At 39.4% G+C, this 26,969-nt stretch overlaps 1 protein-coding gene across 1 annotated transcript in view; it reads right to left on the bottom strand.

The window, feature by feature from the left end:
- Positions 1-26,969, bottom strand: part of SCFD2 (sec1 family domain containing 2) — a gene marked incomplete at both ends in the record, with an annotated part of 175,459 nt that overhangs the window by 76,963 nt on the left and 71,527 nt on the right. Inside the window, one exon of the mRNA XM_079534886.1 lies at positions 24,735-24,984. Within this exon, the coding sequence (XP_079391012.1) occupies positions 24,735-24,984 (250 nt within the window). The remainder of the gene's footprint in view (positions 1-24,734; positions 24,985-26,969) is intronic.

Here is a 26,969-nt window from a genome sequence, read left to right as displayed (position 1 = left end):
TAACCTGCCCTGTCTGACTTAATAATATAAACTTTTTTTTTCTGTATTTGTAAGAAAGATTTGAAAAATGTACAGATTTTGCTGGTGATACAAACTAGGAGCCTTTCTCACCTTGATTCAAAACATTTTTTCAAAAAGAATCTTCTAGGAAGATGTACTAACAGGTAATAGCAAGCTCATCAGAGCTCAGAAAACAATGTGAAAGATGTGTTGCTGAAAAATTTCTTTTTCATTTTTAGTTCACTGTTAGATATGCATTAGATCAAGAAAACATCTTAAAAAATAAAAAAATATGTGGCTTTTGCTCTGAGTGGATCTTTGCTACTGTACTGCAACAACACAGTGCAAGGTAGGATGCTCTTCCTGCAGTGCAGCAAGGTGCTCTGGGGAGCACGCTGTTTGGCCCAGTAACAAATGTTTGTTCCAAATGAGAAGACCAACATGGCTTTGGTAAATCCTACAGACTTTCTGAGCGTGTTGGATTGCAGGATGTGAAAGCATTGTCCTGTCTGCTGAACAGCTAATCCAGGTCCTTGGAGGAAGTAGCACAACCTGGGGTTGAACAAACTTATAAAGCATTGATATTTGTCAGTGACTGAATTGCTTCTGGTCAATTGCTGTGAACAGCCTGCAAAAACCACTTAATCTGACATCTGGTAATATATAAAAGATATATCTGACAGATAAACTTTTCTACCTCAAATACATGATTTGTTTCTGCCTTTTCAGATAACAAACCAAGATTTTAAAAGGTCGCATGAGAACTTCATGCAAAGGAACCAAATATCCCAATAGACTTAATCCTTGTGTACAATGACTGAACCCACACAGCATCTGATGCTGCAGCTGCTTGTAGGACCAGTGTAACACAGGGCTGCTCCCTGCCTTGATAGCTGTGTCCTGGTCTGTGATCCCATTTTGGATGGTTGCAGGAAGTCCAGAGTCAAGCTCCTATGCCTCCTTGCTTCCTTCCCCAGCCCTGGGGTGGCCCAGCAGCCACAGGGGTAATTCTCAGCCCATGTCCTCTGGGCAGGCATTTTCACCCATGCAGAACGGTCACTAGTATGCATGACAATAATACAGGCATTTACCTTTTGCCTGCAGGAAAGGGGAAGGGCATTCCAGAATAGCTGGGAGCAGCTACACAATTCTTTTATGTGCCTCCCAAGCCACTTAAGGAAGGAACTCTGCCTGGACTGATTAACAAAGAAAGGAATTCCTCTACCAAGATCTTCTGGAGGAGCTGAATGGATAGGCTGCAACCATACAGAAATCGAATTGTCCCCTACAGTCACCCCTACCTTCAGCACACCTAATGGGTGTCTTTTTATATATAAAAGCATATATTTTTGTGATGGTTAGGTTAGAAGCATTACACTGTTTAGAAGCATTTTGTTAAACAAAGACTTTTGAAAGGATCACTTATGAGAAAAGATCTACTGAAATAGAAATTTTAGTCATGCTGCATTCCTCTGAGCCTAGACTGACACTAGCAGGGCTGGGCTGGGAAGCAGAAATTTCTCAGATGGAGGCTGAAGCCACACGTGGTGAGAAAGCTCCAGGAGCCCTTCTTCTCTGTGCCTGTAGCTGCGAACAGAACTGTCTCTGGATGGCCAGGGAACAGGAAAGGGATGTGGGAAACTCACTGCTAACTGTTGGAAATTGGCTTAGATTCTTCTGGTGAACACATCATTAAATACTATTCAAAAGCTCAGCATAAATTAAATTACAGGTAACGTGGGCAGCAATCCTTCAATGTAAGCAGCTCTCACGGATATATGAGAGCTGGATCCATGTCAACAAACACACATAGAAGATTGACCCTCTGAAACCTAGTAAAGAACTGGCTGTAAGTGAAGAAAAATTATCTCAGGATTATCTATCCAGGTCCACCCATTTGAATGGAATTTTCTGATGAAGCAAAATGGGAGATTGCCAGTCAATCTACCTTTGTATCTGTACATTAAGGAAAACTTTGAACCTTGTACCTAAAAGCTTAGAATGAACGGAGCACTTTTATTCATTATAATGGCCTACTAAGTTGACAATGTCTGCACTTAATTTTTTTCCAATATCTTCTGACAAAGACTTTTGCCATCAACCAGAAATTTTCATTCTGTATTCTTCCTGTTTTATTTGCCTGCCTACTGGGAAAATATTGTCCTTTAATTTTTCCCACGCTTTTGGTCTGAACAGTTTCTCCTTTTGAATCACGTTATCCATACAATATTTTGGTCCCAGCTTTCTTCAGCTCCCCCCTGTTCAATTTGAGGTTTGACTTCTGTGCAGTCCTGCCATTCTGTAAGCATGGACGCACAGTGTGCAGCTGTCAAATTGAGACTCCTCTTTCTGAGATCTTCAAACCGCATTCAAACTGAACACAGTACTGGTAGGTTATGCAGTATAAGCTCATCTGCATGCCCAAAAAAGAAAACAGGAGATTATACCAGGAGGGGAAGCTCAAATAACATCCTTCCCAGTTGCTCGTAGGCCCATCCCAGGAGCCATTAGCCATCAAAAGTCCATGAGCAGAAACCGAGAGGAGCCCAGGGGCACATGGCTGGCCAGGAGCCCAAACTTGGGACTCAGAGTAAGGGACATCTTGCCCAGGCCCCTCTTAGGTCTGTCCCAGGAGAGCCGTAGCTCTATTGCCAAGGTATGAAAGCCGTCTCTGTGAGTCAGTGTTTAGACGATTTTTCTACAGGTACTTGCCATTTCAGAACAGACAACAAATCAGAAACTATTTTAAAGCACCTGAAAAAATAGTAGATAGCAGTCAAAACCATTTGCCTGCTTCTTCCTTGCATGTGTATTTACAGAGAACAACCACCTCCTCTCTTTGCCTTTGCTATGTAATTCAAACTAGGTAGTGTTCCCATTTATGGTACTGCTGGTTGGTTCTCTGTTCTCCATCCTGTAAAACATATAAACCTCTTTAGCACTCAGTTCCTCCCTCCTTAATATCCTACAAGCTCTTAATTTCTTTAATCTCTGATCAACTTTTCCTGCAAAACAGGGGAAATCTCCTAGCACTTATGCCACCTCTGCCCTGCTTCAACACATTCCCCTGATACATACTCATGACACGGGCTGTATCTCAGAATTACCTGCCTGTAATTCCTTGGTGACTCTTCCTAGATAATAAAATCTCATTATTTGCTTATATTTTCATCTGCAACATTCAGCCCTACTTCTATTAGTCTCTGACACTGTTCAGATTCCTTCTACAAAACAGTCCTCTTTCCCCTATACTAACAATTTTGGGTACCCAGCAAAATACTGTGCTAAAGTGATTAATGGAACCCCAAACTGGAGAGTGACCCCTGAAGAGTTTTGCTAGCAACCCTGGAACCTGATCACTTCCCCTCAGCACATCGCAGTGTCATCTCCACGACTGTCAGTACTTTGTTAAAAAAATAAGGCTTTAAAAACAAGATCTGAAATGTGTACAAGCACACAGCTCTCCAAAGCAAAGAGCTGTTCCCATCGACTTCCTAAACTGTACCTGTTTTCTGAGACTCCTTCTTTCTCAGGCGCTGGGAACTGGAGCTTCGTTTCTTTGACTATTTTGTTGTGTAACAGAAACTGCACATAAATAAGTCAATCCTAAACAGACATTGCTTTGAAGAGACTCTTCTCAAGACTGATCTAGCTGGCAGATACTGAAAGAATTACTACTTTGGCATTATAAATACTAAATGCATTCTAAAAAAACTAAATTGAATAATATGCTTCTGGAAAGTGGTATGAACTACCAGATTGTTATCAGGGATGAAGAAAGTTATCTGGAAGTGTCACTTATACTGACTTGAGAATAGTTATCAGTAATAAACAACATGAGATCTGTTGCAGAACAAGCGTATTCTGTTCACAGAAGCTATATAAGGAAGATTCTGTGTCCCAGCCACAGAGGCTATATTATCAGCTCTTTATAGTACACTTGAAATAGAGCCCTGTGTAATTCTGGTTTGAAAGCCTCGGAAAAACTATTGAAACGAAGTATAAGGGAGAACTTAAGAGGCATCTTAATTGAACAGATTTCAAAAAATATCCTTCTTCTTTCAAATCACTGATGGACAGAGCAACTATGCATTCCTACTTCAGCAAGACTAGAATAGTGCAAGTTTTGTTTCAGCTGTGATCCTAGGAACTCAGTCTTTCCACCTTAGTGCTGTAGAAATATTTTGAATATGCTCCCTTTCTTGTAAAAACAAACAAGAGAAAAGCTGGAAGAAATCTCCTCAATGACGGCAATGTGACAACAAAGAGGCTCCATAAAGCAGCTTTCCTGAAGTTTTTTTTGCAAGAAACTGCTCGAGGATTTGCAGCAGTCAATTTAAATGGTCATTGTCTTGAAGTAGTAAGACAGAAAAAAGTAAACTCACTCTGTGGACAGAATAAAAGATGGGACCCATCTAACTGAAGCAAGTAGCAATTGTCTGAGCTGCACAAATTTTCCAAACCCTCATGATGTGGGGGAAAGAAAAAAGTCCAACTAGTACCCACGATACTGTTGATTTGAGACCACAACCCATTCCTGCTTATCCTATGGCTGGTGCCAAGCTCTCAGTGATATTGGTGCCAAAAGTCAGACTTTACACCCAAGTTCAGACTATACTCAAAATCATAGCAGCAATTCCTAATATTGTATTTTACTCTTTAAAGTGTCAAAGCAACTTGGAGGAGAATATTTGTATTTACATCCAGATGTGAAGGGAATCTGGAACTGACACTAATTTCCCACTGATGTATAGGTCAGTGGCTCAGCCTAGCTTTACGATTCCTGCTTTACTCCTGGCCTTCTTGAGCACAACCAAAGCCATACACAGCCTAAACCCATCGCTTGGCTATCAGGAGAGAACTTCTCCCCTCTCCAAGGAAGTTCCAAATCAATCTGGAGGAGGCATATTCATAAACACAAGTCTACATAAAAATTAACCATGATGTAACATTCTCAGAGAAATATCAGTGCACTTAAACTTTTGATGTCAAAAAGTTGCAACACCTTATATCCTGCAGCAGTGCTCCAGTCAGAAGGTTTGTAAATACTGCCTAGGTGACCTGTGACATGAAACAGATCAGAGGATTACTGGAAGAGAAGCATCCTTTGAAGTGTCCAATTGTGAAATATGGCACTTTATTTCTGCCACACTGTGATTACTAACGGAGTATGTTTCATCTATATCTCTAATAAGTACCTCTCCTTTTGTTTATTTAGTTATTCTTATTTTGCTCTGGTTTTTTGGGGTTTTTTTTTGTTTTCCTGTTGAAAGGGCACTATCTAATAATGTGACAGCCCACCAGCTAAAATACCAGCACACATTCCCTGCAATGTGATTGTTTTAGATACAATCCTCCACAGTCTGCTCAAGCAAGAGCTTGAGAAAGGAATTTAGCTACAGATCTTGCCTTTGCAGAATCATCTTCCAGCCACAGGCAAACTGCCTTGTTCATGTTCCTCCATGGAGGTGCATGAAAGCGTGTGTGTGTACACATGCAATTGTGTGTGTTTATCTCCCAGGTTTACATCAGAAAATGAGCACAAATGTGATAATTGAAATAATCTCTCAAGTGAAAGTATTTATACTGCCTACCATTTTAATCGGTGTCTCTTATGTTACAGGCAAATAAGAACTTCAAACAAAATTATTCACACAAAAACATATGTTTCAGACATTACTTTTTCCCCATATCTTCTTCACTTTTCCAGCTAAGTCTACTCTTCTTCCAGCTGTAAATTACCATTCCTTCATTTTGCTATCTTCTCTTTCAATTTATTACAGGCCCTGAACATAATGAAGAGAAGGACTTCATCTGTAAATTTAAATCTCTATGCAAAATAGCACCCTCAAAATTACACTAAAATTAAATTAATTTCTAAGCCAATTGCAGCCCAGACTTAAAACATACAGATAACCTCTTAACTACAAAAAGAAGTGGACAGCTGCTACATTCCCTAGGCACAGGACAAAGGGATGGGCATTCTATGATTCTATGATTCTGTAATTCCTCACATTTTTCCAAGTTAGGTCACTGTGTCTGTTTCTTTGCTACAATAATTCTTTTTAGTAAGCTACATATTACCCTGACTCAACTGCTCTCTTCTGACATTCTTCCAGAAGCCCTGGATGAGCACTCTACATCCCAACCGACTTACTGAAAAGATGCCTTCCACCCAGGCTTATCTTTCTTTCTTTCAAATTAATGCCTCTCTCTGTTGGCACCAGACTTCCATTACCTGCATACACAGAATCCTACAGAAAGCCTGTGCTGGTTTCAGAAACAGAGATGTGAATAGAAAGTAGGTATTAAAAACTGCCTCCATCAACAAACTGCTTCATTCAAGTTGGATTTTGTGCTTATTAAGATTTCAAGACGAGATTATGTTCGTCTTTTGCAAAAGGGTTATGTTTATATAATAACCCACATCACTGTGCGTTTGCTGCTGAACTTGTAAAGAACATCAAAGCAACGAACTGGCAGAAATCACTAGCTAAATCCTAGGAATCCAATTTTTTTGAAGTATTCATCTCTTGGCAGCTGCGGCTTCTCCTGCAGGTGCAGAAAGAACATTTTCTTTAAGTCAATTTATTCATCTAGCCCAATTCAAAGACTGTTTCACTCAAAGCTGAAAAAGTCTTTGGTTGTTAGATACAGAAAACGCATTTCCAATTTACAGATAAAAACTAGATAGCAATGGATGATCTAGACCAGTGAAGCTTTAAGGACATTAGAATCTGTCAGCTCTATTACTAACTGAAAAAATCTGCATTTATCAGAATGCCTTTGAATTCAGTTTTTAAAATGTCCTCAGCATTTTTAAGGAAGATCTGTATACTGATTATATTTGTATTGTTTGCAGTTCTAAAATTTAATTTCATTCCTTCCAGACAGAGTGGTACAATCTGTAAAAAAAAAAATCTATCAGGAAAAAAAACCAACAACAGAGACTAAGATTAAGTAAATGTGCCTGAATATTACAGAAATTCCTGGCTAATAAGACAAGTCTAAATGTTATATACAAGCCACAGCCCTTTGTGAAGAAGCATAACTAGCAGTTACCTATTAAAAAGAATGCAGTATGAAAATGTACAAGGACTTAAGCTAGCACATCAGCAATACTGCAGCATAACTTTACAGCAAACTCATTCCCTGAGAGCTGTTGCTGAGGTGGGAATACAAAACTTACCCAACCATGCCATATTGATGCAGTACAAAGCTGTAAGACAACTGGAACTCCTGTCTGAAGGTACCGTTGCTAACTAGTTCTTCTACTGTTGCATTTTTTGTAATGGTTCATGTAATTTGCTTCTCGACAATGTGCATTGCACTAAAGATGAAGCAAGGTCTTCTGCAGCATAAGCCATTCCCATGAATCAAGTATCAGGGCCAGGGAACTCCAGAGCTCTGAGCAGGAAGAGGAATGTGGTGTAGGGGAGGCAGGTCAGGTTGAAATGAACACAGGAGAGAGCAAGAAGATCTAAGCCGTGCCCCAGAGAGAAAGCTCTGTGGGGTCAAGGAGGGAAGCAAGATTTAGCCTAATCATACCCCACAGCTGAGCATTCATTAGGCTGCAGGACCATAAGGATGGGAGCTGTGTGATGAAGGGCACCAAGGAGGACCGTTGAGCTTTCTGTTATCTCAAGGAGGGCTGCAAGCTATTTTATTTCATAAGCACTTTGACAGCCAGAAGAAAGATGGAGCAGGAAGGCAGCAGGATGCCTTGGTGAAAGCTAAGGAGTATGTAAACTTGGACGATAAGGTGCTAATCGCATGGCACTGGAGGTCATGAAGTAACTGACTAGCCAGCAGCCATGATGCCTTCAGGAGCCCTCTTCCCTTTGGCTCTGCAAATTGGCTCCCCAGGGACACTGATGCAAGCTTTGAGCAATCTGTGCTGCAAAAAGAAAAACCCAAACCACCAACGCATTGACTCTGGCTAAAGCCAACAGCCACCTGCTAACACAGTTCTGTGAAGCACCACCAGTCTGCAGTTCTGCGGAGCCATTGCTAAAGGGAACTGAAAGCAAAGGCTGAGTTTTCACTCCTTGCCCTTAGACTAATGGACAGAAAGAACATTATTTCTGCCAAGTTATCCTACATATGGAAGCATCTTATTTTTGAGAGCTATTCAAGAAAATTAGACAAGCATTTTGCGTGAAGTTGTTAATACTCACAATAATGAATGAATCATAGGTCATTCCACAGTGATATTTCTAAAGGAATATGCATTTGTCTGGGTAAACCCAGCAATGTCATCTGAACAAGTTGTTGTTCATTCGCACACATGAAAACTCGCATGATGAAGCTGTGTGTACAATTTTACCAATTGGCTGAACAATCCTCTACCACGTAAAGGTTTCATTCAGCACCTTTTTAAAAAAAAACAAAAACCAAAAAACAAACTTGTTTCTTATGAAGTGAGGAAGATTCCAAAGTCATGAAAGAAAACATGCTTTTTACCCTTGTTTTCACTTGGTAGAAGAAAAACAGAACTGAGATGTTGCTTGTAAAAGAATGCAAATTGATTGTACGAAGGAAATTATGAAATGAGCTACTGGATAAGACTGTGTTTGGAGTAGCATTTTCTTCTCTTCCTTCCATCTCTTCCCATGACAAACTTCAGATAATGACTTCCAGAGCAGCAGCCCTCCCTTCTCACTGCTATACTAATAAGAACCTTCCTTTCGATAAGCAGGGCTGAGGACAACACCAGCATATCAGAGCTGCCATCCCAACTCTGATCCCCTGCAGCCCACCCAGCCAATTAAGAAATCACACAGCCATGTTCTCAAGAGTGAGCATCACCAGCCCAGCCGTGCTCCATCTCTAGGTCAACACCTACCACCTGCACAAAATCCTACCATCAAAAATGAACCTCTGGCACAGAACTAACCATCAACATCAAGGCATTGCTTTTCCCGCAAATATAAGCAAAAGGCTTTGGTCAAATAATTCCTTAGGAGCAGCTTTCTTAATTACAGCCAAAACTTCATACTGTTATACCCTCTGTACTATGTCATATTTGATGCACACTGTAAAAAGTCTACACAGCAGAGGTAGGGATACTGACTTCAGTCACAGGCCAGCATGAATGTTTCAATCCTTCAACAGTAGCTCTTTTTTCACTAACACAGACACAAACACAGAGGTAGATTATTCACAGAATGTCTCAAGCACAAACACTTTTTATCCTGTTAGTCAAGGGAATAATCTAGCATGGAACAGAACTGGAAGGCAGACAACAATTTAGCATATCTACGTCTTTCATTCCATTTCCTCATGATAATTCAAAAAAGTGTGTACTTAAAGCTAAACAGTTAAAAATTAAAATTATGAACAAACACATTTCAGCAATGTATGTTTTTTCTTGTTGCAAAACAAAAATTAATCATCATGCAAACAAAAAGGCTTACTATCATTATTTTCCCACAAAGTTAATACTTCTTTTGAATCAAAGTAAGTAAACGGTTTTGCACCCATTAATGAAGGTCGTCTCTTTCTATCATTTGCATCATCTCTTCATTCAGATTTAAGTTTTCTACCAAACATTTTTCACACACACAGGAACACTCCTCTTGTGATGTTCAATCAGGGACTAAACTGTCCCATCAAATACTGGCCTCTTATAATGCAGAACATTTTGCTTTTCTAAGCCTCTCCAGAGGGAAGAACAAGGAAGCTCACCTTAAAATCAATCTAGCTTCAAAATTGGCTTTTTTTTTTTTTTTTTTTTTTTAATAGCGTACCTTTTTTATCCTGAATTTGTTGAATTTCTGGAATATTTAACATTAGGGTATTTCTCTTCCTTACTTATAGAAATATTTTGAAAACGCGCCTGGATTACTCAATTACTATGTAATCACACAAAGCCTTTTCTTTACTTTTTTTCCCCCATCAAATTGTCCTCTGAATACTAATAGAGCAACAGTGCATAACGTCATGAATCTCCTCATTATGAATTTCTCAGGCAGTACAATATCTGCTAGCTTGCTATTCCAAATGTGCTTTCCATGTTCCTGATGTAGGAAACCATCATCTTCACCACCTTTGTATCAGATAACAAATGCCTGCAAGAACTCTTGCAGTATAAGTATTGCTCAACCACAACAATTAAAAGACCTTCATAACAAAGATCAAAACCTTTTTTAACTTCAAAGATAGGCCAGTGCTGCCTGGTGATCAGCATGAATACTCTACATTTTCACACGGCATTTTATTGCTTAATGCCTTGCCCACTGTGACCTCTCATTACTAACACTGATGTGGGGACAAATTGGTCATTTTTACCACAGGAGGTTAGTTGAAAGATTAACTTTAGATGACATTTACTCCCATGCCAGAACCTTTCAAACTTTTCTTGTGAGATGTTTTTATATCTTTCACTGGCTTGACTGGAAGCTGGATTTGTTCTTTTGGCTATTGTTGAATCCGTTTTGGTTTGTAGAGCACCAGTTTTTATTCTACGACCTCTTGTAGTTTGGATAGCAAACACAACAGTTTAGGGCATGACCCAAAGCATGCTGATGTAAGTGGAAGAATTCACATTGACTTCAATGATCTTTGGTTTCATGCCTAAATAAACTGAAAGACATAACCACTACTTAGTTAAAAATAGTAATGCTCTTGAGACCTCATAAAGTTTTTAGGAGTGAGAAGCATTCAAATCAAAAGATAAATTTCCACTCATTGCTAAGGATCCTATGAACAGCTGCCATTGATAACCACAATGACCCTTCAGTAAACTTGCAATCTGCATGACCTTCATACTCAGACATCTGACTGTGTGACTTACATGCAAACCAATGAGAAATTACATTCACCATAGTATTTAAAGAGCAGTAATAAGAACTTGTGTGATTCTGCTTAGCTGTTTACAAAGCACTCTTCAAGACTATCTGCCATGAAAAATGTGCTTTATGGCCACCTGATCTCTATATATTTGAAAGTTCTTGCACACGAGAAAAAAGATATAATTTGATAAAACTAAAAGAACAAAGATTTCTTTTCTCTGTCATAAATTAAAAGGTGATAAAAAATCTTTTTAAGGGATGTGGTGGAAAGCTCTGTTCTTAAAAAAAATCCCAGAACTTTTCCACGTTCTCTTTCCACTTATTTAAATGCTATCCTACATACAGAAACAATGCATCTGTTATGCTAATGATGTCTGCATGTTCTGTGGAATAAAAGAATAAATTCTCCATCCCTGTAACCCTTTTTTAAAAATTATTTTTAAATGAAATGCCAGCATATTAAAGAAAAATATTTCAAAAAAATCAAGAGGAAGCCATACCTCCTGTAAGCCATTCAGTTATCTGAGACACGTTTTATTGCGAATCAACAATAATAATTTACTTATTGCTGTTTTCCCACTGTGTGCTCAATTCAATGGAACTAATATTATTTGTTCAGTTACATGTTCCTTTTGTTATTTTTAGTAACTCCAAATCCATCCCTATATCCTCTCTCAAATGTACGGCAAATTTTTGATTTTTTAAAATTCTTTTATGTGCTTCAATTAAACCCTTATGAAACCCTCACAGTATCGCTGGTGATTACGTGCTGGCTGATAGGATTTGCGATAGTGATTTGCTGTTATAATTCAATATGTAATGAGGTAGCTTGGCAGGTGTGGGTAACTTTCTCCCCAGAGGTCAGCCCTGGGAAGACAGGCCAGCTAATAATGTAGAAATTAGAACATTTCAAAGAAGATCAGGCTTACTGCTATAGAAGCAGTTATTAATCTGAATTCACCACTGCTAAAACTTTCAAAGACGGAGCAAAAACCAAAATCACCACCTCAGAATAAATTCTGCAGTGGCTGGAAAAAGAAAACAAGGAAAAGTATTTTAGGTCAGTAATTAACTTCTGTAAAGAAAACCTTACATTAAGCAAAAAGAAAAAAATAAGTGCATGGAAATAACTGTTTGGTTACTATGAACTAAAGAAAATACATTTATCTGAGATTAACTCCATGTCAAGTTTGGAGTCTTGAAAGACTGCCAAGTGTCCGGGCATACATATTTTACTACTGAAGTATGCTTTTGTTTCAGAATGGCTGAGCCCCCCGAAATGATGTAATCCCCAGCGGAAGACTGACAGGCCTTGAGATATTCCAAAAACACAGATGACACACAAAAGAACGAGTAATCAGCGTAACTATATTGTGTGTTATCCTGCAAGAATCCAGCCACATAAAGCTAATGCACAGATAACAGCATTGCTTTGAGCAAAGCAGGAGTGGAACGTCACAAAGATTTTTACAATGAAGAAATCATTCTAGAAGGACAATTAGCTACATGGGTGGAGGGAAGAAAGATGGAGGGGAACATATGCCTTTCATAATTAGGGGCTCCGATTATACTGTAGCCGAAAGGGATTTTTTACATTTTAAATCTAATTACATTTCAGAATGAAGCACACTAATTGGCATTTCTGCAGCCTGTTTGAAGAGAACCTCATCTGCTTAGGGAGGGGGAAAAACAACAAAAACCAGTGACCTTCATACCATCTATGCCTAACATCAAGTACTATTGCCTGAAGTATTCATGGTCTCTCTTCTCTTGTTGAAGCTATCTCTTGGAATAAGTGCTCTATGACTCATCTCAGTTTATCTCCTCAAAACTGGGAAAGACATACTTAGTGGATAATCCAGAATCCAACAGATATTAAATCCAACTAAAAGCACATCTGCTACAAAGAAAGACAAACCAAGCAATTCTTTCTACTGTTACGAGAAATAAACTGCAGAAAGCTATTTGTGAGACAACACATAAGGTGGCACCTCAAACCCAGCATCAGCAAGGAGGTTGGGTAGGGAAGGGATGTGTGCATGGAAAGGTGCAGAAATACCCAATTACTGCAAAATAAATGGCATGATGCACTTCCAGTTCCTATCTGACTGCCAGAAATACAGCAGTGCTGGAGAAGCAGATGGAAAGTGGAAGCAAAAATAACAGCTCTCACCTCCTGCCTCATAAAAAGAGCTGTAAATGAGTATTACCTCTTTTAGATATTGCCTTTTGAAATATATGCCATATAATTGCGTATTTTTAGCACAGAGAAATGATTTCTAAAATAGAAAAACTAAGAAGGAAACACCATGAATGTAACTCAGATGCCATTAATTAGAAGTAAATATCCAGATCTTAAGGCAATTAAAGTGTCAGTGAAAGAGGATAGCTTTTAATATAGATCTATTTGTGAAAAAAGAAAGGCTTTTCAGAATGTGAGGCAAAGAGAAAGGCACAAATAAACAACCATGAACTGGAGTAAAGCAGCACCCAACCTTCACAATCTGACCTTCATGGATGAAGCCACAGGAGGCACAGAGGTACAAGGAAGCTGACAGGGAGCCAAGGAAAAGTTTAGGAGGAGGTGGTTGCAAAAAGGAACCAAGGGAGGACTGGATCCACGTGGGTGATGGAGAGGATGAGGAAAGAACTGGGGCAGCAGATGAGGAAAGCAGTAGAAGTAATAACAGATGGGCAAGGAGGAATATGAGGATGGCGGGGAAAAAAAGAGCCATAAGCATGAAAGAACAAAGAAGCCGAAGGGAAATAGACAGAAAATCTCAAATTGAATCGATTGTTCATAAACCTCAGTACTCTCTTGCTGTCAAATACCTACAAAGCCATCTCTGTGTTTACTGGCTGCAGTGGCAGGTCCATGTAGAATCCAACCTACAAATGCACTGATCACTGCTGCAAGCAGCAGACAGCTCTGGTGTGCAGCCAAATTATTTGAACTTGCCAGTAAAAGTATCGTTCTCTGCAGTGAAAATGTTGTTTCAGCTTTTAAGTGTTTTGTTTACTTACTTTGAATGCTATGGTGAAAGCATCAAAGGAACAACAGCGAGTATGTGAAGCCAGGCACTCAAAAGTCAATGCCTGCCAGAATTCTGGTTCCCCAGCATGGACAACATCAAGATATGGATGTAGTTGATCAGTCTGTGAGATTTTTTCAGCCAGAGGATTCCTGCCTCATTTAGCACACAAGATTTGCAGGAATATGAGAGAACATAGAGAACATGTCAAAAAGGGGCAGAAGATAAAATGATGAAGAACTGGACTCTCTCTGACTTTTTATTCTTACTTATTAGGCATGGACACCAGTAGCAAGGCTCTTTCCAAAATTTTATTTGATTATATTTACCCAATCTGGAGCCTCCCTCCAAATAAGCCTCCTTCAAGCTAACACAAGGGTACCTGTGCCATGTCTATATATTCTCTAATTGCTCAACATTCTAAGAGAACATAAGGAAGAAAGGCAGAAATCCCAACAGGATCATGGCATATCTCCAGGGAACTTCTTGGGCACAGACACACTAATATTCATTAACCTGGGTCACTCTGTCTAGTGCACCAGCAGCAGCATTTCACCTGTGGCTAAAGCATTCCCCAAAGATGGTTTTGTTATTCTAAACCCATCTTCCTTTTGCTCTGCTTTACTTGAAAGTCATGCAGCTGCATCAGTGCAAATGGTGTATACATATCTTTATAATAGATATGCACACACAGCACCAAAAAGCAAAGCCAGAAGCATTTGAATAAGCCAGAAAGTCCAGGACCTATATCCACGTATTCCTCACGCTAACACAAATCCATGGAAGCCAATTACATACTTGTATTGTTTTCGAGTAAATGAATGTGTCTAATTGGCAATGACTGGCTGTTACCACCTCTCATCAGGCACGTATTTCTAGAATAATGTTTATTTTTATGAATGAAGAGAGAAATTAAAAGAGAATTAGACATCTGGTTGTAAACTATCCTAAGTGGTGCATACTGCTTTCTAAAATTATGTAGGACACAAACATTCCTCTGTTATTCACACAAAACTCTTGGTTAATAGAAATCATTCAATCCAGTTTTACAAACATTACTTTCCTTGCCCAACTAAAGGATATCCAGGAAAGAATGGGAAAAAAAAAAATCTTTAGGCTCTGATCTGTAAACTTTCCTGCCTCACCAGACCACAGTCCCAGCATCTCCAAAACAGAGCAGGAGGGTCACAGCAAAATGTAACTTGACCTACACTTTAACCATCAGAGGTGGCTTTTATTCAACTATAAAATTTATAATTAAACAAGAACAAATAGGGAGAAAGGGAATACGAGAGCACATTTTGCGTGTTGATTTAAAATACAAGACCGCGACAGATCTGTCTCTAAGGTTTATAGCAAGGGCTGACTACCTAAGAAGAGATTTGTGAAAAAGTCTTCATTTAAACAAGATCACATTTTTAAAGTTCTGCTGCACATGGCAATATTTAGATGCTACTGAAACCAAAACAGCAGAGCACTAACAACTCCTCTAAGGATGGTTTTAAATGGCAAAGCTCTATTAGTAAGGTTGACAGATCAATGAAAGTGTTTAATCCTGTCTATCCACCTACATCTGCCTTGATCTACAGATCACAACAGCTTGATCTGTTCCTTAAGCTTCTCCTCAGCACTGCTCTAAGCAGGAGGAGCACTGGCTGCTTTCACACTGATTTATGTAGATGAAGAGCCTGACCTTTCATTATAGTACATGTGAAAGCAAATTATCTTGATTATACTGAGAAAATGAACGTATAACCTCCAGAGCCAAAAGCTCGAGACGGAGAGGGAAAAAGCAGAGCATGCAAAATAGTGAGGTGCGTGGGCAAGTGATGCATATTTAAGCCATACATTGTTGAGCATTTATTAAATTCTGTAACTTCTTCTAAATGCGATTTTTATTTGCCTTATTTGATTCTGATGTTGGAATCCTAAGAAAACCAACATAGCAAACATTTTGCAAAAAAAAAAAAAAAAAAAAAGACATACCAATTATTCAAGAGTTTTCTTTGGGTTCCCACTGTGATAATAAACAGCTTTATGATTTCACCTTAAAGGTGTGCTTAACTCCTTGAAATACCCTATTTCAGCATATTGAATCATGCTTAAAACACACATAGACTGCTATCATGAAGGTTGATTACTCAAAATTCTAAGGACAGAATTCAACCCAATAAGACATGGAAAGCATGAGAGAGTAACAGCCACCAATGAGCCGGCAAAAACAACTACAAATATCTAAAGCTGGAAGTTATTGCTCCTTGCCCCAGCAAAGGCAGCGCTGCCTGTCCTTGTGTGTTGCCAAAGGGGCAGCTTTGGAGCTTTTGGAGCTCCATCCTTTGGCAGGTTGGAATCACCAACCAATGAATTGCTCAGAATGGGTGTGTCAGATTGAGCACATAACATGGAATTTAAAATAAATGCCAAATTGACAAAAACTATAACGGGATACTTAGAAAGCACCACAAGAAAGCACCAAGAGGTAACAAAGTAAAATTTTACAGCCAGTGTAAGCAATTGAACATTTGCGTCTCCAGCAAAACATTTGTGTCTGTTCACTTTGTGTCATATGGGTGGTGAGCACAAACAAGCCTTTTCTTTATTTCTTTCTTTTAAAAATGTAATTTGATGGTTATTCAATACTTCATCATTTCTCGTTTGCCAGGCTGGGCGTGCTCTGCAAAACAGCAGGAATTTACACATAATTTTACAATATGCCAAAACTTGAATGTTTTGCAAGGAAGTGACTTGCATGGAAAGATGAAATAAAGAATTTCACTTTGCCATGTACAAAGAAGAGCACCTTTTAGAAAGTTTCCTAATTCTACAGCAGCTTCTGTTTTCATTTTATACTTAAAGCAAAGAGACATTCAATCTTAGGAGCATCCTTCAAATACTATTGGATTTGCATGCTGAAAAATACCACAAATCATTAATGAAAACTGCACCATATCAGTTTCCTGTTTCAGTTGGCTGTCTTGCTAAGTTGGCAAGAAGACAGAGGCCTGCAGAGCTGCAGGCATATGTCTCATGTTAAAAAAGAAAAAAAAGACTTCGTGTTATAAACACTTCAATGAAAATTACTATCCAGTTTGGAGCCAACTGAGCCAGGTGCTGAAGACAAAATAAACAGGCAACATATGAAAGCTTAAAAAGAATAAAAAGAAAAGAAACAAAGAAAAAGAAAAAAAAGAAACAAAGAAAACAAAGAAAAAGAAGAAGAAAAAGAAGGAAAAAAGAAGAAAAAAGTAAAAGACAATTTTAAAAAAATGAAAAAAAAATGAGGGAAAGAGGAAAAGAGAAAAAGGAAAAAAGGGAAAAAAAGGGAAAAAAAGGAAAAAAGCTCAGCAATTGAGCTTCCATTGGGATGGTCTTCTATCATGCATTTTAATGTACGCTGTGAAATGCAACCAAAATATCCCTGCATTTGTACAAAGCAACCTGGTATCGTAACAACTACGCAGTACAGATTTTTAACACTGATTTTTAAGATACGCCTGATTTTTTTAAGACATGCAAAATACATATATATGTATATGTTATGATTATGTCTGGAAAACAGTTTCTCTCCCAAACAGCTTACCAGAAACCCTCTGTGTCACTTGCTTACACAGTGGGGAATGCTCCAGCACCAAGGCTGTGTCATCTCCTCCCGCAATTCCAGAGACAGCACAGACCCCTGAGCATCCCATCAGATTTAGGGACCTACAAGCTCTCTGCCAAGAAATGAGCCAGGAATCCACCCAAACAACAAAGCCTAGAGTCTGCAACAGCTGGTATGGCTGGCTTGTCACCCTTGGGTTTTGTGCAGAAATGGAAAGAAGGCTTTAAAAAGGTCACAGCAAAAAGTTACAGAGGTCTTGGAGAGTTCAAGGGTCTTCAGCAGAAAATCATTTTTATGTTTGTGTAAATGAGGTACCATGTCACGTGTAAATGAGGTACCACATCATGTATATAAGGTATCGTTTTTTCCCTTTGCTCTGTTATCACGAAGCAAAGAACCAAGATGTCCAAGCAGTGGAAACATCTCCAGGTTAGACTGCACGAGTTCTCATGTAGCTCTGATCATGCAGACAGACAGCAGCGTTCCTCGTGTTTTTCTGGTGCTCCTGGAAGGACAAACATTAGTCGTTCTCCAGGGCTTGTGCTTTGCAAATACTTTCCACTGGATCACGGCCAAAAAGCACCAAGAAAATAACACAGATACTAGGAGGCTGTCTTCATGCTTTGTGTTACACAGAGCCCCTTCCAGCTAGAGGGAGGGCTGTTTCTGCTGTCTAAAGAATCAGCCGGGACAACAGGAAAAAAACATCCTGAGCAACAAACTCTCATTTTCAAACTGGGGAGCAAGTGGTTTGGGATTCATTTGACTATAGTTATAATCTCAGCACAGGCAGGATAAAACTATATAGCTAAAGCAGCAGAGCATACGTGAGGTCATTCAGTAAAGCCAGAAGGAAACACTCCTCTAGGAGTGCCTGGTCTGGGACATGGCCATTCTTCCCTGGTGGGATAGAGGCAGACCCTGAAGAACACAGCTTGGACTCCATACAGCAGCAGCCTAACCTGTAGGAAGGGTTCTTTGCCATTTAAGTGGAGTGCAAAGCTGCTGTGCAGGAAAATGGCCCCTTGGTGTCAGGGATGAGAAGAAGCTATTAAGTATTTCAAAGAGTAGCTTGTCGATCCATTCAAAATGTTCAGCAATTCAATGTCGTCGAGGTATCCACCCCATCCTCTGTAACCCCCTCTATGAACTTCTAACATAAACAGTTTAGTTTATAGCCCCTAGCTGTGGTGGGGAACTGATCCCTATCTGCTGACCCTGCTGCAGGCAGCCTCCCCCCACACAGGGAAGCAGGAGCCATCCTGGCACCAGCCCAGTGCCCCACACAGGCTGCAGGGCTGCCCTGCAGGACCCAGCACCAGCACCCTACTCATATCTTCTGCACAGTCAGCACAAATACAGAGATCCTGAAGTACAAACAGGCAAAATGAGAGCTCAAGAAGGCCTGGAAGACAGCATAGCTTAAGACTCCCATAAATTTTCAACATAAAGAGCTGAGTAACTTTGAATTTCTTGCATTACACTCCTTTGAAAATTCAGAAAGGACTGTTTTTCATTTAGATCTTTCAGTTTTTTTCCTTAAATCACAACAAAAATTTGTTAGCAGCTTTATTTTGCTTTGGATAAATAGGGTCCAGTTATATTTTATATTTCTCAATAAATACCTATCATACATACAAATACTAGATTAATTCTCCTCTAATTTGTCTGCACATTGCTGTTAAGAATGTGTTTAGATTTTAAGAATGTGAAAAAAAAAAGGTCTCCCAGTAAGATGGATTAAATTCTCAATTAAGAGAAGGGGCAAATTGAGACAAAATGGCAAAATGAAAAAAAGACTGATTTATTTTATTTTATTTTATTTCATAATCACTACCTCTTTTACTGATTCTGCTGTGAAACCCATGGATTATTCAGAAATAAGCTATAATACGATAGGACTAGCCTGAACCAGTGGACATTTTTATCTGTGTCACAGAAATACTCTTGATAAAAGCCATTATTTTGAAACCAAGAAGAAATTCAAATCACAGAGATGCTGCTCTTGGATCTGACTGTAGTGGTAGTTTCAGGGTATTTTCCTGAACTGCGAGGGATCAGTAGCAATAATTGAGCCACATCTCTGATGTGAAAAAGAAAAAGGCTTGCTGTGTCCCTCGAGAGGGGGATTCAATCACAACTGGAAGAGCTGCATTCAAAGAAACAAAGGAAAAAAATAACAAAGGAAATACTTTTGTAGCTACCTGCCCACCAGAGAACCAGGTTTGGGAAATTGTTTCAAAACAGCAGCAAAGCCAAGGATGTGGCTGAACAAAAGCAAACATTTCTGTTTTCTCATTTTCTAGTAATAGACATGCTTGCTGCAAGAACAGTACTGATTTTTGGATTTGCTCGCAGTATGAGGCATTGGTACCTTCAGGTAGCCTACTTAGAGAAGCAGAATACTGCAGCTGGACTGGACCAGCTGAAAAAATACATTTTTGATTGTGTCATGGCTCCGTCAGTATGACTTCTGTATGTGTTTCGAGGGTACAAAGCTCTATGTAGATATTTACAAGACCACGTAAATGGATTAGATGATAAAATAAATAGGATATTTTACAACTTACTTTTTTTTTTATTTTTTATAATGACTGCCAATAAGACCCCCCAAAAACGCCCCTAGAACCAACATTCTGTTGAAAAGCATCATTATCCATTATGTTTTGGTCTATTCTGTTTCCCCTCCAATTTGTAACATTCTGCTGGAAACAGTGATGAAGAACATATGTCTGTGGTAAATTGCACCCATGAGAAATCTTGGAACTGTTACATTCAGTGTTATTACCCAAGGCAGTAAGATAGTCTGCCACAAGATGTATTATTTAACAACGCTGTCAAACACAACAACACCAACATATTTTTATGTTATTATGCATGCAAAAATTACCACCTTCTTATGTCTCGTTGGGTCACTAATGTGTTGCATTTTGATTTTAATTAACAGTTACAAGATACAATTAGTGCTTCAGAGAAGTAAGGTGTTATATAAATGCAAAACGTAGTTGCAGTGCATACATTTTAGAAAACATATGTTCAGGCAAGGGTAAGGCTGAAAAGCCTAACACTAGAAAGCCAGGAAATGGCAAGTGCTTATGCATCTTTCACAATATAAGCTTACGCAAGTGCAGCATCTTAGCGTGTTCTCAGGAGTGCTGCAATAACCTGGGCTGCCTTAGGGAAATCTGGTGCGTCCAGCTATTCATACAGACAGACATCTCTGAGAATCCCTTTCTTTCCCACTGCTGCAGATATTAACTCAGTTACATTAACACAGACAGTACAAACAGCCCTATGTGCAGTGCCGAGCCACATCTTTTGGGGCAGTGGCTCCAGCTCTGCGAGGCAGTCACATCGCTGAACATTTCCTAAGAGCATAAGCTCAGGCAAGCTGAGTAAGTTTGTACTTAGCAAGTATAACAGAAATGTAAGATACCTCAAGTATGCCCAACTACTATTTTGACTGATGGCTTGACCTCAAAACCTTAATAAATTATAAAAACAAACAACATTTAATTATTTTTCTAGTGAATCTGAAGGATCAACAAAAGAAAATATAAATGTGCATATGTCAAAATTGCACACCTACTACGCTTTGCAAAAAGAAGGAAAGCAAAAGGCTAAGGCAGCAGTGCAGAGCCACTACTGAGATGTGGCTTTTAATTTCAGCTTAAATTGACCAAGTATCAGAAAGCAGAATAACTGAAGCTGTACTTCTCTGGTTCTCCATGGTATTCAGTCCATTCAGGCTCATAAAAATACACTGTGTAATCATGAAACTGAGAACGACACACAGGAGTCAAATTATGGTTGCATGGGAAATGAAGTTACTGGCATTTCTCAACTCCAAAGTGCTTGACTTTGCAGCCTAAATAGTACTACTTTTGTATGCCTTTCTAAATGCAAAAATGATTTTTGCTATCTGTCACTACAACAAAAAATGTCCAATCATACATCGTTAGTGGTGCTTGAAACTTAAACCTGCAGCTTTGCTTTCCTTTGAGCTACTCAGTGAGAGCAGCTGTGCTGCAGAGAACAGAGCCAGTGTTGAAGAACTGCAGGCTCACTTGGGAACCTGAAGCTGACAAATAATTCAACTGCACACATCTTGTATCTACTCAGTACCCTGGCTTCGTTTTCTGGCCTGACAGTCCAATTTAACATTTTTCCCTTATTTATCTTGATGGAACTCTTGCTGTGTTCTACTCATGGATGAGAGATTGCAGGAATTAGTGAAATTGATTTTGGTCCAATTCACCCATTCACTTTAGTGACCATTTTAAGAGCAACAATGGTTTACTTTTGTTTCTGACTTTAAATAAAATGCTGGGAGAACACTGTATGTGCAGAACACAAACAATCCAGATCTGCAACTGCAGCTGACTTGCAGAGCTGGACTGAATTTATGAAAATGGCCCAACTTGTGGCTGCTAACAGGAACGTTTGGGTGTGTAGTTCATAGCATGTTTAAGACTGCTCATGTTTCCTCAGACAGTCTTCTCAATTACTCTGTTCAGCAAATACAGCAATTTACAAATTCAGCAAATTCCACCACAACTAAGAAAACAAGCTATTGGATGAAAAAAGGCTTGAAAACTACAGAAGGCATATTCCTGGAAATTCCATTTCATAGCTCCCTATCAGGACAATCCTTATTTTTTGTCATAACAACAGGTTTTAATTACATTTTTTTTTCCTTTATGCATAAGTCAAAAGAACTGTCACACTAAATCAGATGTAAAAACAAAGAATGCTGTTATAACAAGGAAGTATGCAAGCAAGGAGTAATACCATCACCCACTTGTACAAAAAGCGCAGACATGGTTTTCCTAAACACAGAAATAGAAATGAAAAACTGCAAGGACCTGGTTCTGTGGTAGAAAGTTAAGTTTGTCTACTGCAACACATACCAATGACATGCTTTGTCTAAAACCATCCACAAATCAAGATTCCATAGCGGACCTGGCTGAAATGGAGTTAAATTTCTTGTCAGCAGCCCCTGTGGTGCCATGTTTTGGATTTGTGGTTGAAACAGTATTGATAACACATGAATGTTCTGGCTGTTGCTGAAGTGTTTGCATAGTGTCAAGGCTTTCTCTTTTTTCCCCACTCTTGCTCCCCAGCAAGTAGGCTGGAGTGGTCAAAAGGCTGAGAAGGAGTGCAGCTGTCTCAGGTGGCCTGAGCTGGCCAAAGGGATATTTTGTACCACATAATATCATGTTAAACAACAAAAACCAGGGAAAGAAGACAATGACAGGGTTTTGGCCATAGGAAACTGAGTGGGCATCAGTCTGCCTGTGGGAAGTAGTGAGTAATCACCTTTGCTTCACTTGTTGCTTTTCCTTTCTTCCTTCACCTATTGAACTGTCTTTATCTTGACCAGCAAGTTTTCTTGGTTTTGTTCTTCCTGTTTTCTCATGCCATATAGCATGAGGGGAAGAGGAGAAAGAGTGAGAGGTTGAGTGGGTGCGTGATTGCTGACTGGGGTCAGCTTACCACGAATACTTAAAAAAAAAATATATATATATATATATTTTAATCTATTTTCAAATGTTTAAACTTTCCAAAGCAGTCCATACAAATCATAGGCCTGATAACTCAGAATTTCATAATCAGATGCCTCAATTAACAAAACAAATACTTAGCATAAGGATAACTGCTTTGCTTCACACGATGTGTTTCTAACAGTTAGACAGTTATGTAAAAACAGATAATTAATTTTAGTCCATAAAACAAAGAATTTTTGCACTGAAACATTCATTCACGTGTTTCTTTTCTTGGAAGCTGAGCAAAAGCTAGATATTTAAATTTTTACTCAGGAAATAATCACACTGGAAACCTAGCACAAAAGTATATTCATAAAATACTAGAATTATTATAGATTATGTAATGTAACACAAGCACAATGTGTATTTTTATCCCCATCTGAGCTTGCAACTACATAAGCTGATAAACTGAGACTACCAGGGAGAGCAACAAGGGAAGCCTCTATGTAGACAGAGATGTGGCTTCACTTTGGTACTTGACAGAAGTTTTTGAATTTCAAATCTTCTTCCACTTTTCTTAGGTACAACAAACAGAAACTTACAAACAGTGATTAAAAACACAGAGGATTACAGGGAAAAGGGTAAAATATGAAGAGAAACTTTTCAGAATGAGGGGTAGGACTGCACCACATCCTGTAGAAAACACTGCTGAAGTTGCAACTGAAACACCCTGTAGTGGATAAGATGTGCAGTCCATACTGAAAACCAGGAGAATGAAAGTCAACAGAAAGCATGAAATACTGCCAGGCACACACACAGACTGCAGGCATTGTGGCGAGGAGTATTAAAACATTAAAACAATGCAAATATGGCTGAAATGCCCATTCTTCAGTAAGAATCTTCTAATAATTACAGTATTTTACACATAAAGCAACAGCAGATCAGTCAGAACACATCTGCACTCTGAAGCAGAATTGTCCTCTGGGAATATCAGCAGAATAACCAACAGCAAAATAATCCCAACACCCTTGAGATTCCTCACTTGAACAAATTCTTGGCAAAGGCTTTCAATTATAAGCTCCATACAACATTTTGATTTATATTTGTATGCTCCCTATCTCAAAGGTGACCTGGTCAATGACCAGCTCACTATTAGTAAACACTGGGAAAAATGACAGCAGGAAGTAGAAATCTCTTCCGCTACTCAGATATGCCACGCTCAAACCATAGGTCATTCATTTAAATGATTTTTTTAAATATTATTTTAAAATTTTTTTTTCTTTTTTACATGTGACATTGACAGCAAGAGGTCAAAGCTTTTCTACCCTATGGGGGCTCACCTAAGAAAAGGCTTACTGTGCTATTTTTAAAGGCTAATGTTCATGTTGTTTCAGCAAAAAGCTTAATGTTGGTTTTAGACACATTTCTTCTTTTGTGCCAGACAGACCAGCTCCTAGCATTCACAAAACAACTGTGGTTCACTGAATATGTTTCCAGAATTAATTTTGACTTCCCAGGGTCAACTTTACACTGATCAATGAAAGAAATTGTGGAAAAGATTACCTTAGAAAAACATACAAACTTAGCCAATCTCTAACAAAAAGAATAACTTGTAGAGCTTTCATTGGACTCAGCACTATTCAAGCACTGCCTGTCAGTATTTGGCATATATGAACATCAGAGATGGAAAAAATCTACAGGAAATCTTCATGCTGACTCACATACTCTCTGCACCACAGGCAAGTCAAACTGCTTTTACACATTCCTCCTAGTTCCCACGTTCAACACCATCCCAATCCTCACCACACAAGCAGAATCTTACCTGTTATTTTCTGCAACAAAGGAGACAGCTCTGGTTCATCACAAATTGCCTTGACTAGAGCCTTCTTCACTTCTTCCTCAGCTTTGTCCAGCTCTTCTCCATTTTTTATTTCTCCAACCACAGAATACATGTACACCAACAAGACAAAGAAGTCCTCACAGGTATAATCATCTTGCATCCTCTCACTGTAAGACTTGATCATTGGCAGTAACTGGTTCAGCACGCTGGGCATTTCTGACTCTCCAATAGTCTGCAATACAGAAGGAAGACTATGTCAGATTGACCCTATAGGTCTTACCAGTTAGCACTGGACATACCAGTACCTGCATTTACAGGAGTTTTATTTCTGCAGTGATTCAGGGTAGAAGGGGAATCTAAAAGCATTAGGACTCCTCAGTCTGGCAAGGAGAAGAGTGAATGGGGGTACTACTGAAGCTTACAAAATGACAGAGGTGGTGAATAAGCTCACTGTAGAACTTCTGCTCAGCACATACTGCACTACAGAACCAATAGAGGATGTTGAGGAGACCAAGTCAACAGGTTCAAAAAGGAACTGGACAAATTCCCAAATGATAGACCTAAAGATGTACATTGAAAGGACTGGTGAGGGATGCATTCTCCAACATCCCTAGTATACGAGATGTGGATTCTGGGAAAGTACGAGAAGAACAGTCAGCAGAAAGAGCCCAGATTTCTTCTACGTATTCCCTAAGTAGCACTGGTTTTAGCTGCCACTAAACTAACCAGCCTAGAAGGACCAGTATCATTCAGAAGAAGAGACACAGGAATGAGGGATCCAGCTCACTCATGGTACTGCTGCTATTGCTGTGGTGCCTTGCAGGCAGAGGATGTCAGAACTAGGTCTCAGTGCTCGGTCTGCAACATGAACTCAAACTATCTGCTATTTCAAGGAGGACTGCTTTAGCAGACAATTTTTACTGTCTACACAAAAATAATGTTATTTAAACGACAAGAGGGAATGCTGCTTAGACATAGAGCTAATATCAACAGCTATTCAGGATTAGGCCCACCTGTGCAGCAATAATCTGTGTCCTTAATTTATTTTCAGGAAGTCCCTAGACATATTCCACAGCTTTTTTCCCCAGTGGACTCCTGTCTCATGCAGTACACAGAGTAGGCAGTGTTTATTTAATGAAATATTGTTCAATATTTGCACTCTCACTTGTCACCATATGGTCCCCTGACTTATCACTGCTCAGGCAGAAAACTGATCAGTTTCCTACAAGTTTTTTCTTTGTCACTCACAATCGCAGCATCTTAGCACTTTAGAAGCCTTTAAAGATTAGATCTCCTCCACGTACCGATAAGAGAACTGGAACACCAGCCTTTTCAGAATGGATTAAATTGGCAAAAGCCCAAAGTTGAACACTTCTTCCAAATCCTGGGTCTCCTCCTTGGCCCTGACTTTGTACTGGAACAGGGAGTTCAAAGCCCTGCTCTCATTGACTTCAATGGCTAGCGGGAACTCTCAGCACATCTGCAAATCTGACCCTGTGCTTTCAGGTCAAAAACCCAGAAAATCAGAAACAGACGAAACCACCTGTGAAGCGTGTGGTTTGAGTGACCAGCGTGGCTTCTTATGACAGCAGTGAGGACAGTCTTCCTGCAGGGCAGTGATCACCTGCCTTGTGTGTGCTCGTTCCTCCTTCACAGCACCCTTGATGGTTTCTGCTGCTGTTGCAGGGGTCCTTCCCACTGAAAAAACACTCTTTGCAATGTAGGTCAGGTTCATTCCCACAGCACTTCCATGCTGTGAAGTCATAAAGGTAAAGGTCACCTTTTTGGTGGAAACGGAGAGCAAGAGGCTAAGAAGTTGTCATTAAGTGATTGTGAGGAGACAAAGGCTGGCACAGAGAAAAGGATGAGAAATTTGAGTATGTTGGCACTTCCTCAGGAATTGAAATTTTCTCTTGCCTCTTCTCAGCTCTGTAGGAGGAAGAAGATTTGTAGAGCTTTTCCGTGGCTGTAAAAAGGAGACTTTGGATACAAATCCCATGAAGTACATCTCTGACATCTACAATACTTAAGACAGGGCTGGGGTTTACACACACTGTGCAGGTCTCTGCGATTCACAGTCATGCAGTGTTTACTACCAGCGACCTGCCATCCTTGCTGCACATATACGAACAACCACATATAAAATGTCCACTTTCTGCTATGAGCTGGCTTGCAGCTTGTCAGTGGGATCAGATAAGAAGCAGGGTCACTGCACGG

Source organism: Tetrao urogallus (genome assembly GCF_951394365.1).
Source record: "Tetrao urogallus genome assembly, chromosome: 4".
Taxonomy (NCBI): domain Eukaryota; kingdom Metazoa; phylum Chordata; class Aves; order Galliformes; family Phasianidae; genus Tetrao; species Tetrao urogallus.
Note: the sequence above shows the minus strand (reverse complement) of the source record. Positions and strands in the feature narration are given on the sequence as shown.